Below are 17,077 nucleotides of genomic sequence, written 5' to 3' on the forward strand. Positions count from 1 at the left end.
GAGTTAGACTTTCAGCACAAACATTTTACAGTTGTAGAGCAAACACTTAAGTATTACCCTGTAGCATAGTATACAGATATAAGTAGGATTAATACATGCAGTGTGTTACAAGCATTCCATAAAGTCTGAACACTAATATCTATTTTTACTGTATTAACCCACAGGTAAACAAGACTGGTTTCCAGCTACCCAATAAGGCCTGGGGCTTTGGCCTAAGCTGGCACCTGGTCTGCCAGCATTACACCCCCAGTGCAAAACTGGTGTAGGAAAGGGTAATATTCCCTAATATGCCTCAGTTCCCCAACCCCCCACCCCCACCCCCCATTCATGAAAGGGCATCTGCCCCTCCATTTTCTTTCCCTGTGATTTGAATTATTTCTACAACATATTTCTCCAGTGCTAGGCTCCAGCATAACAGACCTGAATTGCTCCCTTTAGCTCTGGGCAACCATACTAGAGAGGAATGATCTGTTAAAACCTTAATTTTTTTATTACACAATTAAGGTTTAAGTTGCTTATCAGCCCAAATGATGGTATAGTATTCCTGCTCTATGACAGCATAGTTCTCTTCAGTGGGAGTCAGTTTTTTACTCAAGAAGGCAAAGGGAGCCTCTTGTCCCCTAACCTTACGGTAGTAGTGCACATAATCCAGTGTTGGAAGCATCCGTGCACAGCACAAAGTTTTTGCTGAAGTCAGGGATAGCTAAACCTGGCTCTTTAGACAAAGCCTCTTTTATGTCCTTGAAGCCTGTCTCTCTGTCTGACTTCCCCTTTTTTGTAAGGTCTGTTATGGGGGCCACAATGTCACTAAGCCCCTTTACAAACCTCCGGTAATAATTGGCCAGACCAATAAAGGATTTTTGGTTTGTGGGATAGGCCAACTCTGAACAGTGTCTACTTTTAAAAGGTCAGGGTGAACAAATCCACTGCCCGTGTTCTACATAAGATACCTGTGCAACACGCATTTTGCACTTGGGGACCTTGACAGTGACATTGGTCTCTAACTACTTCACATTTGGGGACAATGTATACCTTCAGATCAGCGGCACTGCTATGGGTACCCGCATGGCCCCACAGTATGCCAACATTTTTATGGCTGATTTAGAACAACGCTTCCTCAGCTCTCGTCCCCTAAAGCCCCTACTCTACTTGCGCTATATTGATGACATCTTCATCATCTGGACCCATGGAAAAGAAGCCCTTGAGGAATTCCACCATGATTTCAACAATTTCCATCCCACCACCAACCTCAGCCTGGTCCAGTCCACACAAGAGATCCACTTCCTGGACACTACAGTGCTAATAAACAATGGTCACATAAACACCACCCTATACCGGAAACCTACTGACCGCTATTCCTACCTGCATGCCTCCAGCTTTCACCCTGACCACACCACACGATCCATCGTCTACAGCCAAGCTCTGCGATACAACCTCATTTGCTCCAACCCCTCAGACAGAGACAAACACCTACAAGATCTCTGTCAAGCTTTCTTACAACTACAATACCCACCTGCAGAAGTAAAGAAACAGATTGATAGAGCCAGAAGAGTTCCCAGAAGTTACCTACTACAGGACAGGCCTAACAAAGAAAATAACAGAACGCCACTAGCCGTCACCTTCAGCCCCCAACTAAAACCCCTCCAACGCATTATTAAGGATCTACAACCTATCCTAAAGGATGACCCAACACTCTCACAAATCTTGGGAGACAGGCCAGTCCTTGCCTACAGACAGCCCCGCAACCTGAAGCAAATACTCACCAACAACCACATACCACACAACAGAACCACTAACCCAGGAACTTATCCTTGCAACAAAGCCCGTTGCCAACTGTGCCCACATATCTATTCAGGGGACACCATCACAGGGCCTAATAACATCAGCCACACTATCAGAGGCTCGTTCACCTGCACATCCACCAATGTGATATATGCCATCATGTGCCAGCAATGCCCCTCTGCCATGTACATTGGTCAAACTGGACAGTCTCTACGTAAAAGAATAAATGGACACAAATCAGATGTCAAGAATTATAACATTCATAAACCAGTCGGAGAACACTTCAATCTCTCTGGTCACGCGATCACAGACATGAAGGTCGCTATCTTAAAACAAAAAAACTTCAAATCCAGACTCCAGCGAGAAACTGCTGAATTGGAATTCATTTGCAAATTGGATACTATTAATTTAGGCTTAAATAGAGACTTGGAGTGGCTAAGTCATTATGCAAGGTAGCCTGTTTCCTCTTGTTTTTTCCTACCCCCCACCCCAGATGTTCTGGTTTAACTTGGATTTTAACTTGAAGAGTGGTCAGTTTGGATGAGCTATTACCAGCAGGAGAGTGAGTTTGTGTGTGTATGGGGGTGGGGGGGATGTGAGAACCTGGATTTGTGCAGGAAATAGCCCAGCTTGATTGTCATGCACATTGTGTAAAGAGTTGTCACTTTGGATGGGCTATCACCAGCAGGAGAGTGAATTTGTGGGGGGGGGGTGGAGGGTGAGAAAAGTGATTTCCAGCACAAATCCAGGTTTAGATAAGCTATTACCAGCAGGACAGTGGGGTGGGAATAGGTATTGTTTCATATTCTCTGTGTATATATAAAGCCTGCTGCAGTTTCCACGATATGCATCTGAGGAAGTGAGCTGTAGCTCACGAAAGCTTATGCTCTAATAAATTGGTTAGTCTCTAAGGTGCCACAAGTCCTCCTTTTCTTTTTGCGAATACAGACTAACACGGCTGTTACTCTGAAATTGGCTTCTCTAAGCCTCTAACATTATTCCCACATGGTGCAAATACTGTTGTCAGGGGGTCACTAAAGATACATAGGCCCTGGCAAAATTCTATAATCCCTGCAATGCTTCACTGACTAACCTTTGGAAAGTGGCCCCTGCCTTAATTACTCCAAAAGGCATAACCTTAAGCTCAGGCTAGATTCCACTATAAAAGCTGATTTTTCCTGGGCATAAGCATCTAAGTGTAAGCAGTGTCAGGATGAGCTCCACCCTGACATCTGGTGGTGAGGTGTGGCAAGTTGTGGAAAAGAACTTCAGGGGCCGATCTCATTTGCATAGGCACACCCACCACGCCTAGAATGAGACCATAGCTGCCCAAATGGTCACTTTGGCTGCTGTGGGATCCCCAGTGTCTCTGTTATTGGGGCAGGAAGAATAAATTGTTATTACCCTGATTATGGGAACTGTGCTTGGAACTGTACGTGGCCTTTTGTTATGATGGAGGGATTCACCATCAACTAAGTAGCACTCGCTAGGCAAGGGTCATGGGTTCCAAAACTGTGTGAAGGGAGAGAGGCTGGGGACAAGTATTAATACTTGGTGGTGGGCCCCTTGGTGCTAATTGCACTTCCTCCTCTCTCCACTGTGGAATATCAGAGCTAATTTCGATTTCATTAGAAGTCTAGTTATAGGCTGCTGAGCTCGCTTTGGGCTGACAGTGCACCAGCACTGAGGCTCCCCTACTACAAGCTGAATTTACCTAAGAGCTGAAATCACTGAGCGTTGTGTTAAGTAGTGGGGGAGCCTGAAGAGATATTGTGGAGCAGTTTGCGGGACGGCTGGAGTGCCTTGCGGGACGGCTGGTGAAGCAGTTCGACGCGGAGCAGTGTGTGGATGGCAGGAGCTGCTTGTGGGCCGTGGAGCTGAGTGAAGGAGTTCGTGGGGCGGCTGGTGGAGCGGAGCGCAGCTGAGCGAAGGAGTTCGTGGGGCGGCTGGCGGAGCGGAGCGCAGTTGAGCGAAGGAGCTCGTGGGGCGGCTGGCGGAGCGGAGCGAAGGAGTTCGTGGGGCGGCTGGCGGAGCGGAGCGCCGCTATGGGGCAGTCAGCTTCAGATCATGTAAGGTGCCTCTTACCCCTGTCCCATTTCCACCCAGGTTGGGAGGTAAAGCTCCGCAGATAAACTTTCGAACTCTGGGGCTGCCCTGACCAGGGACAGAGGCTTTTTGGGGCATTGGACTTTTGGGACTTTGGGTGATTTGGGGTTGCTGGACTCAAGAACCAAAGGGAAAAGGGCATGCCCCAATTTGCTTGGGGTGGGGTTTTTTTGCTCATGGGTTGTGTTATGAATCCTGTTGGTGGTGTTTCCCCAACATAATGCCACATTGTTTCTCTCTGTTATTAAAAGGCTTTTGCTACACTCAGACTATGTGCTTGCGAGAGGGGAAGTATTGCCTCTTGGAGGCGCCCAGCGGGGGTGGTATATATTTGTCCCAGGTCACTGGGTGGGGGCTCGAGCCGGTTTGCATTGTGTTATTGGAATGGATCCCCTAGATATTGAACCCGGCCCTTGTTGCTGCCAACTCTGACGGGCAGAAGGGTTACATAAGGAATCTGCCAATACCCTCACATCAAATCCAGTGTGTTTATGAATTTTGCATCTCCCAATTGATCTAATAGGTCCTGTAATTGGGATGTGGGGTAGTATAGGTCATGTTGGGTGATGGCATTTAACCTTCTATAGTCAACACAAAACTTCCTCTTGGTTTTAACCCCCTTTAGGTACCATCTCAATAGGGGATACCCAGTGGCTTTTTGCTTTAGTAATTACCCCCATATCCAGCATGCTTTCCAATTCCTCCAGAATTTGCTTCTGCATTTCTCCTTTAGTATGATTTGCTTTGCTTGGAGCAGGACAGGACCATGTCGTTTCAATGGAATGTTCAGTCTTGTCAGTTAAACCTGACTGGTTGGAAAATACCTGGCTGTGGTGTGGCAAAAGAGCTAACATCTCCTGCTTTGGGGTGGGGTTCAAACCCTCCCACATCTCAATGCTCTACAGAGGAATTTCTTCCTTACTCTCCCTGACCAAATCAATTAAGGGAGTCGGTAAACATTCCTTCATCAGCATAACAAATCATATTCATTGCCATCTCCCTTTCATGCTAAGCTTTCAGTCTATAGTAGAACCCCAGAGTTATGAACACCTCAGGAATGGAGGTTGTTTGTAACTGAACAAAATGTTATGATTGTTCTTTAGTTGACAACGGAACATGGACTTAATACAGTATTGAAACGTTACTATAAAGAAGAAAAATGCTTCTTTTTTAACCATCTTAATTTAAATGAAACACGCATAGAAACCTTGTCATTTTTTTTTTTAAACTTGCCCTTTTATTTTTTTAGTAGTACTGTACTGTATTTGCAGTTTAGGGCAGTTTGACTTTATGTAGCTGGGAGCCCCACAGTGCTGCCAGACTATCTGCCTTCTCTTAGGGAAGGGGTTTTAAAATCTGGGCTCCCTAAGGGTTTCTTTTTATCATAGTTGGGGTTAGGTTTATTTCCAGACACCTTCTCTTCTTAACAAGGAGATTTCCCTTCCCTGGGGCTCTGCGCCTCCCATGAGCCCTTGATTCAACATATCAGCAATTTCTGCAGCCTTCAAAACTGTGGAAGGTTTTTTTTTGTCACAAATAGCTGCCTTCACCTTATCTTTAACTGCTCAAAACAATTGCTCTTGGGCTATCAGATCAAACAGTTCTTCTCTGAATGATGATCCCTATGTGTATTCCACACAGGGGTACACAGGTGTGCCATGTGCCCAAGTACAGAGATTCTTCAAAACAATGCCTGTGGACCGATATGTTCACAGAATCTTCCCTCATGCTCCCAAGGGAGGGTATAAGAGGCAGTGTGGGTTGATGCCTGTCCAGTTCCTTTTTACTGCTGCATGGCCCGAGTCAAAATTGTGTCCCCTTCAGTCCACACATGACCTGTAAATTAAAACACGTGTACATATTTTTTATGTATTAGCTTGGTACTTATATAGTTAGTATATAACTCTACTAGATCTGACTCAGCCATGCCCCTCCAAGCAGGTGCCTTGGAGCGGAGTCTCTAACACTGAAGCCCAAGGACTCTTCCCAGAGGGCTGCCTTTGATAGTAAGGAATACTCTCATGGACAATAAGGGGAGATCCCCACAGAGCGCCTGTGACATTGTCCACCCCATATTCACCATAGTGATATGCTTATGACATAATTCATGGAATCATAGAATATCAGGGTTGGAAGGGACCTCAGGAGGTCATCTAGTCCAACCCCCTGCTCAAAGCAGGACCAATCCCCAATTTTTGCCCCAGATCCCTAAATGGCCCCCTCAGGGACTGAACTCACAACCCTGGGTTTAGCAGGCCAATGCTCAAACCACTGAGCTATCCCTCCCCCCACATGGAAGAAGCTATAAAAAGGGTAAGTAACAGCACCACTGGGCCTCACTCCCCTTACAACACAACACCTGAGGGACAAAAACCGCAATGCGGGTGGGGGTCCCAGGCAGGACAGAAGAGTTCCAGCCTGTGTATACAAAAGCTATAACCAGCTTGTACTAGCTAATAGGATGAGATACTTCTTGATTCAAATCCTATCTAATTTATAAAGCTTAGATTGCATTTGTTTTATTTTTTAGAAAATCTGCTTTGATCCATACACTATTACTTAACACTTTATCTTTCTGTAGTTAATTTGTTTTATATTTTTACCTAAAATAGTGTGTTTTGCTTGAAATGCTTGGGGAATCTGCTCAGGAACAAAACCTGGTGTATTGTCCTCTCAACGTTGAGGGAGAGGCAGACTGGGTAATAATCTTACACTGGTTTCAGAGTAACAGCTGTGTTAGTCTGTATTCGCAAAAAGAAAAGGAGTACTTGTGGCACCTTAGAGACTAGCCAATTTATTTGAGCATGAGCTTTCGTGAGCTACAGCTCACTTCATCGGATGGTCAGGCTTTTGACCAGGGCAAGATGGTACAGCTCTGGGGTCCTAGGCTGTGGAGCTGGGGGAGGGTGATTGTTTGGCTGGAGCCTCTCTATTGTTAAAAGAAAAGGAGTACTTGTGGCACCTTAGAGACTAACCAATTTATTTGAGCATAAGCCTGAAGTGAGCTACAGCTCACTTCATCGGATGCATCCGATGAAGTGAGCTGTAGCTCACAAAAGCTTATGCTCAAATAAATTGGTTAGTCTCTAAGGTGCCACAAGTACTCCTTTTCTGTTTGCGAATACAGACTAACACGGCTGCTACTCTGAAACCTTTCTATTGTTAGTTCATGAGTGGCTGAGTAGAAGCATTCATGTAACTGCAGTTGGGTGTGTCCCTGTGTCACCGTGCCTCAGTGGGTCACAACCGAGAATACCAAATTCATGACAAACTGCTGAGAAATAGGGAAGACACACCTCAAAACTGGTGGTTATCCTTCCATAAGATATGCCAAACCAGCAACCAAAATAAATTTCTGTCTCACCACACTAGCTAATAAGTAGTCAGAAATGCAATTTCCTTAGGTATTCCAGTCCTGGATTCAATATCCAGACACTAGACTTAATGAGTGGTTATTTAAAACCAATTTCATCAAAGGGTTCTTCTCATCCCAAAGGACCAGCCATATACCCAGGTCAATATATAACTCAGATCTTACCTAATAATCATGCTGTTGCCAATACTTTAGTATCTAATATCTAAAAGTTTATTTATAAAAAGAGTTAAAATTGATTAAAGGAATCAAATACATAAAACAATTGCAGACTTCTTGTATCAAGTTTGGAGCAGCGATGGAATAAAGTGCTGGCTTGTTACATTTCTGGTTGCTTCCAAATAATTGGAAGGTCTTCAGTCCCTTGGTTAGAATGTGCTCATTAGTATAAGTCCAGAGATCAGAGCATGAAAGAGGCAAAATGGAGGAGTTTCTAGCACCTTTTATAGCTTCTGCCATGCGGAGAGAAACTTCATTGTCCTAAACAAAGCCCTTAGCCTAGTTTATGGGAAAGTAAGGCACACAAGATGAAATTTAGTATTACATGATCTAGTCACATGCCCTTGCATGCTCTGATGAGTCAGAGCAGCCACTAGCTATACTCTACCTAGTATCTATTACTATACTTTACCTAGCTCTTTACACCAATATTCCACATGATTATGGGCTACAAGCTGTCAGGAACAGTATCCTTGATGAGGCCACGGAACACCTGGTGGCTGTGCTTTGTGATTTTGTCCTCACCCACAACCATTTCAGATTTGGGGACAATTTATACCTTCAAGTCAGCGGCACTGCTATGGGTAACCACATGGCCCCACAGTAAGCCAACATTTTTATGGCTGACTTAGAACAACGCTGCCTCAGCTCTCGTTCCCTAGCACCCCTCCTCTACTTACGCTACATTGATGACTCTACGTAAAAGAATAAATGACACAAAGACATCAGGAATGGTAACATACAAAAGCCAGTAGGAGAACACTTCAGTCTCCCTTGACATTCAATAACAGATTTAAAAGTAGTCATCCTTCAACAAAAAACAACTTCAAAAACCGACTTCAAAGACAAACTGCAGAGTTACAATTCATTTGCAAACTTAACACCATCAATTTGGGCTTGAATAGGGACTGGGAGTGGCTGGCTCACTACAAAAGCAATTTTCCCTCTCTTGGTATTAACACCTCCTCATCTATTACTGGGAGTGGACCACATTCACCCTGATCGAATCGGTCTTGTCATCACTGGTTCCCCACTTGTGAGGTAACTCCCTTCGCTTCAGAGTAACAGCCGTGTTAGGCTGTACTCGCAAAAAGAAAAGGAGTACTTGTGGCACCTTAGAGACTAACCAATTTATTTGAGCATAAGCTTTCATGGGCTTATGCTCAAATAAATTGGTTAGTCTCTAAGGTGCCACAAGTCCTCCTTTCCCTTCGCTTCATGTGTCAGTATATATTTATGCCTGTATCTGCAATTTTCACTCCATGCATCTGAAGATGTGGGTTTTCTACCCACAAAAGCTTATGCCTAAATAAATGTTAGCCTTTAAGGTGCCACCAGACTCCTTGTTGTACTGTACCTAGAATGTCCTCAGGAAAGTCCCTCAGGTGGGATAAGCTTCTTTTCTGGCCCATTGTGTTCATTGATGGACCATCAACTTAAACATTCCCTTCACAATGTGCTGGCTAGACTGGATGTAAATACCTTGTGGGTGTTACCACAGGAGCAAACACATTTGAAATACAGGCATATAGTCAATATTCATAACTTCAGATAAAAAATGATACATGCATACAACTAGGATAATCACATTCAGCAAATCATAACTTTTCCATTGACAACTTACATGCAATACTTTGTACAAGATTTGTTGCAATTGTATAACAGTGGTAGCAACAATGATCAACATGGTCCTATTTTAATCATATAACGTCACATCCTTCTTGTGCAAGTGTCTGTGAGTGCAGGACTGGCAGCGGTCTACAGCTTGTCACAGCCGCAGAGAGAGAGAGAGAGAGAGTGTGTGTGTGTGTCAGAGGGCTCAGTGGTACCCCGGTTCCAGGCATCTGTGGCATACAACCTGTCACCACCATCCAGAAGAAATGTGTTCCCTCCCCAGGCTGGCCTGGTAGGGTGAGATGTCATGTACAGAACCCACGGAACTGGTGTTGCTGAAAACCCCAGACTCTAGGTCAAGGCATGCAAAAAGAGGGAGCTGCCGGTTCCAACAGTGACTGTGGTACTGAAGCAAAAAGATGAACATTTGCCAGCCCCATCTACAAGTGCAGGTCTGAGCTCATTGTCAGTACTGCCTCATTAACCTAGAGACCATTTGGCTGTAACAGACAAGCTGGGTCCTTCCTGCTGGAACTCTCCAGACTCCTGTATTTGAGACCTTTATAACACCAGACGATAGATTCCTCTTGCACCCCACAGTCTCCATTGCTTTCTGGCCCTACCCTCCTAAGGGCCATCCTTATTCTAGAGGAGGAATTGTTAGTGATGTCTCAGGAGCAATTCCATCTCCAGCCGTTGGGGCGGAGCGACCTAATACTTATAGTACCGCCACTACCAATGGAACCACCCTTGGAATCAGAGGAGGTAGCTGCACCAGTATCTCCGTGGAGGCACAGGACCCCTGACAGGCCGTTGAGAGCCTACAATTACCATCCCTTCACTTACAGCTCCCCCAGGGTCTGTTGGTGCAGATACCCATGGGGCCCACTGCAACGGAACAGTGGGACCTAGGGGTTTCAGAAAAGGACCGAGGGGTTACAGTGGATGAGAAGCTGGATATGAGTCAACGGTGTGCCCTTGTTGCCAAGAAGGCTAACGGCACTTTGGGCTGTATAAATAGGAGCATTGCCAGCAGATCGAGGGACATGATCATTCCCTTCTATTCGGCATTGGTGAGGCCTCATCTGGAGTACTGTGTCCAGTTTTGGGCCCCACACTGCAAGAAGGATGTGGAAAAATTGGAAAGCACAGGGGAGGGCAACAAAAATGATTAGGGGGCTGGAGCACATGACTTATGAGGAGAAGCTGAGGGAACTGGGATTATTTGGTCTGCAGAAGAGACGAATGAGGGGGGAATTTGATAGCTGCTTTCAACTACCTGAAAGGGAGTTCCAAAGAGGATGGATCTAGGCTGTTCTCAGTGGTAGCAGATGACAGAACAAGGAGTAATGGTCTCAAGTTGCAGTGGGGGAGGTTTAGGTTGGATATTAGGAAAAACTTTTTCACTAGGAGGGTGGTGAAGCACTGGAATGGGTTCCCTAGGGAGGTGGTGGAATCTCCTTCCTTAGATATTTTTAAGGTCAGGCTTGACAAAGTTCTGGTTGGGATGATTTAGTTGGGGGATTGGTCCTGCTTTGAGCAGGGGCTTGGACTAGATGACCTCCTGAGGTCCCTTCCAACCCCGATATTCTATGATGGATCTGTCCTTTTTGCCTTTTTGGGCTTTTGGGACCTCTATGGCAGGCATCCAGACCCTTCAGGAGTTGTACAGCGTCTCCCCCTCTCATCAGCCAGAACCCTTGGTGTATGAGAAGGAAGAGCCAGAACCAGTTCTGTTGATACTGACAGTTCCAACAGGGGCTTCTTCATCTCCAGACTCCTTTGTCACCTTCTCCACCAGACAATTACTGTCAGTATCAGGAGCTGTTACAATGGATCTCTAATGATCTACAGATCCCATTGAAAGAGATCCAGGACCTTCAACACCAGCTCTTGGACATTTTGCAACTCCAAGGACTGACCAGGGAGGCCCTCCCAATTAATGAGGCCATATTAGAACTGGACAGAATGTTTTGGTGCACACCAGCATCTTATGCCCCTATACCAAAAAGGCATTATTTTGTTCCTGCCAAAGGAGCTGTAGCATCCTACAAGAATTCCAAAAAGTCTAAACACATTCTTATAACACTAATATCTATTTTAATAATACTAACCTACAGGTAAGCCAGACTGGTTTCCAGCTATGCATTTGTCAGTGAGGCCTGTGGCCTTGGCATGAGCTGGCAACTGGTCTCCCAGTGTCACAGTCACAATAATGGTCAGTTACAATACCACTCAGTGTTTTTTTGGATAGTCCTCCCTTCCTGTTAGGCAGCAGGATTACTACCAGAAAGGCCATTTATCACAGAGGAGAAGGTTCTCTGGTTCTAGATTTAACCAGCTGGCTGATTCCACCCCCGCCCATCCCGGGATCCGGCAAGCACCTATTTTGATGCATGTCTAGGACAGTGATCCAGTGGTATTCTCTCCTTCACCATCTTCCTTGTTTGGGAACAGGCCCATTCCTTTTTATGGCGTTTGGGACTTGATTACCATGAACATCTGGGTCCTAAGCATAGTCAGATCAGGTTATGTCATTCAGTTCGTCTCCATTCCTCCTTCCTGAGCCCTACCCCAGCTTTCTTTGGTGATTTAGTTGGTGTTGGTCCCAATATTCAGCATATGTGTTCTCTTTCTTTCTTTACTTGTCACAGTTATAGTTCCTCCTAGTTACACCTCCCTGTGCCTCAAACTAAACATTCCTCTCCCTTCTTGGTGTCAACATCTTTTAAATATTTGTATTATTTTATCAGCCCCTGCATTAGTTGTCATTTACCCAAGCTAGATGTATTTAGTTTTGTAAACCTTTCCTGATAAGCAAGGTCCTTCATTTTGGGGGTTTACTGATTGTTACCAAAAAATCCCCTGTGATGGGATCCCGTGACAAGGTTCCCCAGGTGCAACCTGGACTGTGGGAGAGCTGAGCCCTCCAAACCCACCAGCCTGGGCTGTCCCTCACACTGGGATGCTGATGTCAAGCTACAAACCTCTGACAGGCATTGCACTTACACAGCCATCCACAGGCAGGGACACACCCAACTGAGTTACAAGAATGATCTCCCAGACACACACAAATCATCAATAGAGAGGCTCTAGCCAACTCCCCTCAGCTCCCCAGCCTTGCACCCCAGGAATATACCACCTTGCACTGCTCAAGGTTCCCTTGGAAAGTGCAAACTCATTAAGTTTGTCACTTCTTCATAGGAAAGTGAAAATACACCAGCCTTTGTAATCTGAGCTGAAAAGCACTTCAACCAAAAATACACTGTTTTAGGTAAAATATAAAACACATTTATTTAATACAGAAAACTAGATTTTAAGTGATTATAATTAACAGACAGAGATCAAAGTTGGTCATCTTAGAAATAAATTTGCAGTCTAAATTCACGCAAGATTTGAATCAAACAGTCTCTTACTCTAACAGATTATACAGACAGCTTACAGTTCCTCAATATACAGCCTGGACCTCCTTCCAGCCTGGAACCAATCTCCCTAGTTCAAAGCCTGTCTTCCAGATGATCTTCCAGGTGTTGAGATGGGGGAAGAGAGGCCAAGTGATGATGTCACTGCTACTCTTTTATACTTTCTTCCAGCTGCTAGAAAGATCCTTGCTGTGATATGGGTTAGGCCACCCCATTGTATACGTGCCTTCTCTGAGAAGCCTCCGAGACAGTGGATTCCTCTTGGTGAGCCATTGACTCCAATCTGGCCACTGATGGCTGTTCCTTTGTCCCTGCTGAAAGGCTGGCTGTGGGCATTGCTAACCTCACAACATATTTCATAACATTAGAACATAAGAATGGCCCTACTGGTTCAGACCAAAGGTCCATCTAGCCCAGTATCCTGTCTTCCAACCGTGGCCAGTGCCAGGTGCCCCAGAGGGAATAAACAGAACAGGTAATTATCAAGTGATCCATCCCCTATCACTCATTCCCAGCTTCTGGCAAACAGAGGCTAGTGATACCATTCCTGCCCATCCTGGCTAATAGCCATTGATGGACCTATCCTCCATGAATTTATCTAGTTCTTTTTTTGAACCCTGTTATGGTCTTGGCCTTCACAACATCCTCTGGCAAGGAGTTCCACAGGTTGACTGTGTGTTGTGTAAAGAAATACCTCCTTTTTTTTTGTTTTAAACCTGCTGCCTATTAATTTCATTTGGTGACCCCTAGTTCTTGTGTTATGAGAAGTAGTAAACACCACTTCCTTATCTACTTTTTCTACACCAGTCATGATTTTATAGACCTCAATCATATCTCCCTTTAGCCAACTTTTTTCCAAGATGAAAAGTCCCAGTCTTATTAATCTCTCCTTATAACGGAAGCCATTCCATACCCCTAACAGTTTTTGTTGCCCTTTTCTGAACCTTTTCCAATTCCAATACATCTTTTTTGAGATGGGGCGACCACATCTGCACACAGTATTGAAGATGTGGGCGTACCATGGTTTTATATAGAGGGAACATGATATTTTCTGTCCTATTATCTATCCCTTTCTTAATGATTCCCAGCATTCTGTTTGCTTTTTTGACAGCCGCTGCAATTGAGTGCATGTTTTCAGAGAACTATCCACAATGACTCCAAGATCTCTTTCTTGAGTGGTAACGGTTAATTTAGACCCCATCATTTTATATGTATAGCTGGGATTATGCTTTCCAATGTGCATTACTTTGCATTTATGAACACTGAATTTCATCTGCCATTTTGTTGCCCAGTCACCCAGTTTTGAGAGATCCTTTTGTAGCTCTTTGCAGTCTGTCTGGGTCTTAACTATCTTTAGTAATTTTGTATCATCTGCAGATTTTGCCACCCCACTGTTTACCCCTTTTTCCAGATAATTTATGAATATGTTGAATAGGACTGGTCCCAGAACAAACCCCCTGGGGAACACCACTATTTACCTCTCTCCATTCTGAAAACTGACCATTTATACCTACCCTTCGTTTCCTATCTTTTAACCAGTTACCAATGCATGAGAGCACCTTATCTCATGACAGCTTACTTTGCATAAGAGCCTTTGGTGAGGGACCTTGTCAAAGGCTTTCTGGAAATCTAAGTACACTATATCCACTGGATCCCCTTGGTCCACATGCTTGTTGACCCCCTCAAAGAATTTTAGTAGATTGGTGAGGCATGATTTCCCTTTACTAAAACCATGTTGACTCTTCCTCAACAAATTATGTTCATCTATATTGTTCTTTATAATAGTTTCAACCAGTTTGCCCGGTACTGTACAGACCCTTGCAGGCCTGTAATTGCTGGCATCATCTCTGGAGCCCTTTTTAAAAATTGGCATCACATTAGCTATCCTCCTGTCATCTGGTACAGAAGCTGATTTAAATGATAGGTTACAGACTACAGTTAGTAGTTCTGCAATTTCACATTTGAGTTCCTTCAGAACCCTTGGGTAAATACCATCTGGTCCTGGTGACTTATTGCTGTTTAATTTCGCAATTTGTTCCAAAGCCTCTTCTAATGATACCTCAATCTGGGACAGTTCCTCATATTAGTCACCCAAAAAGAATGGCTCAGGTTTGGGAATCTTCCTCACTAGGATTTAACTTCCAGTTTTTAAAGGATGCCTTTTTGCCTCTCACGGTTTCTTTTACTTTGTTGTTTAGCCACGGTGGCTCTTTTTTGGTTCTCTTACTATGTTTTTTAATTTGGGGAATACATTTAAGTTGAGCCTCTATTATGGTGTCTTTAAAAAGTTTCCACGCAGCTTGCAGAGATTTCACTTTTGGCATTGTACCCTTTAATTTCTGTTTAACTAACCTCCTCATTTTTGTGTAGTTCCCCTTTCTGAAATTAAATGCTACAGTGTTGGGCTGCTGTGGTGTTTTTCCTGCCACAGGGATATTAAATTTAATTATATTATGGTCCTATTACCAAGCGGTCCAGCTGTATTCATCTATTGGACCAGATCCTGTGCTCTACTTAGGACTCAATCAAAAATTGCCTTTCCTCTGGTGGGTTCCAGGACCAGCTGCTCCAAGAAGCAGTAATTTAAGGTGTCAAGAAACTTTATCTCTGCATCTTGTTCTGAGGTGAGATGTACCCTGGTTCTCATGGGAGACTTCAATCACCCTGATATCTGCTGGGAGAGCAATATAGCGGTGCACAGACAATCCAGGAACTTTTTGGGAAGTGTAGGGGACAATTTCCTGGTGCAAGTGCTGGAGGAACCAATTAGGGGCAGAGCTCTTCTTGACCTGCTGCTCACAAACCGGGAAGAATTAGTAGGGGAAACAAAAGTGGATGGGAACTTGGGAGGCAGTGACCATGAGATGGTCGAGTTCAGGATCATGACATAAGGAAGAAAGGAGAGCAGCAGAATATGGACCCTGGACTTCAGAAAAGCAGACTTTGACTCCCACAGGGAACTGATGGGCAGGATCCCCTGGGAGAATAACATGAGGGGGAAAGGAGTCCAGGAGAGCTGGCTGTATTTTAAAGAATCCTTATTGAGGTTACAGGGACAAACCATCCCGATGTGTAGAAAGAATAGTAAATATGGCATGCGACCAGCTTGGCTTAACAGTGAAGTCCTTGCTGATCTTAAATACAAAAAAGAAGCTTACAAGAAGTGGAAGATTGGACAAATGACCAGGGAAGAGTATAAAAACATTGCTCGGGCAAGCAGGAGTGAAATCAGGAAGGCAACAATCACACCTGGAGTTGCAGCTAGCAAGAGATGTTAAGAGTAACAAGAAGGGTTTCTTCAGGTTTGTTAGCAACAAGAAGAAAGCGTGGGCTCCTTACTGAATGAGGGAGGCAACCCAGTGACAGAGGATGTGGAAAAAGCTAATGTACTCCCTGCTTTTTTTGCCTGTCATCACGAACAAGGTCAGCTCCCAGACTGCTGCACTGGGTAGCACAGCATGGGGAGGAGGTGACCAGCCCTCTGTGAAGAAAGAAGTGGTTTGGGACTATTTAGAAAAGCTGGACAAGCACAAGTCCATAGGGCTGGATGCGCTGCATCTGAGAGTGCTAAAGAAGTTGGCGGATGTGATTGCAGAGCAATTGACCATTATCTTTGAAAACTCATGGCGATCAGGGGAGGTCCCGGACGACTGGAAAAGGGCTAATGTAGGAAAAGGGCTCATCTTTAAAAAAGGGAAGGAGGAGGATCCTGGGAACTACAGGCCAGTCAGCCTCACCTCAGTCCCTGGAAAAATCATGGAGCAGGTCCTCAAGGAACCAATTCTGAAGCACTTAGAGGAGAGGAAAGTGATCAGGAACAGTCAACTTGGATTCACCAAGGGCAAGTCATGCCTGACTAATCTAATTGCCTTCTATGATGAAATAACTGGCTCTGTGGATGAGGGGAAAGCAGTGGACGTGTTGTTCCTTGACTTTAGCAAAGCTTTTGGCACTGTCTCCCACCGTATTCTTGCCAGCAAGTTAAAGAAGTATGGGCTGGATGAATGGACTATAAGGTGGATAGAAAGTTGGCTAGATTGTCAGGCTCAACGGGTAGTGATCAATGGCTCCATGTCTAGTTGGCAGCCGAATCAAGTGGAGTGCCCCAAGGGTCAATCCTCGGGCCGGTTTTGTTCAATATCTTCATTAATGATCTGGTGGATGGTGTGGATTGCACCCTCAGCAAGTTTGCAGATGACACTAAACTGGGAGGAGAGGTAGATACGCTGGAGGGTAGGGATAGGATAAAGAGGGCCCTAGACAAATTAGAGGATTGGGCCAAAAGAAATCTGATGAGGTTCAATAAGTACAAGTGCAGAGTCCTGCACTTAGGACGGAAGAACATGCACTGGTACAGACTAGGCACCAACTGGCTCGGCAGCAGTTCTGCAGAAAAGGACCTAGGGGTTACAGTGGACGAGAAGCTGGATATGAGGCAACAGTGTGCTGTTGTTGCCACGAAGGCCAGTGGCATTTTGGGATGTATAAGTAGGGGCATTGCCAGCAGATTGAGGGACGTGATCGTTCCCCTCTATTCGACATTGGTGAGGCCTCATCTGGA

At 44.9% G+C, this 17,077-nt stretch overlaps 1 protein-coding gene across 3 annotated transcripts in view; it reads left to right on the forward strand.

Moving 5' to 3' along the window:
- Window positions 1–17,077, forward strand: part of IPO9 (importin 9) — a 204,263-nt gene that overhangs the window by 185,710 nt on the left and 1,476 nt on the right. Inside the window, exon 24 of one of the 3 annotated variants that reach the window (XM_073320214.1) lies at window positions 165–281. The exons of the other annotated variants lie outside the window; for them this stretch is intronic. Coding sequence (XP_073176315.1) covers window positions 165–266 — 102 coding nt within the window. The 3' untranslated portion in view covers window positions 267–281. Of the gene's footprint in view, window positions 1–164; window positions 282–17,077 lie in introns of those variants that run through there. 3 annotated transcript variants of the gene reach the window in all.

The sequence above is a fragment of the Lepidochelys kempii genome, chromosome 21, assembly GCF_965140265.1.
Source record: "Lepidochelys kempii isolate rLepKem1 chromosome 21, rLepKem1.hap2, whole genome shotgun sequence".
Lineage (NCBI taxonomy): Eukaryota > Metazoa > Chordata > Testudines > Cheloniidae > Lepidochelys > Lepidochelys kempii.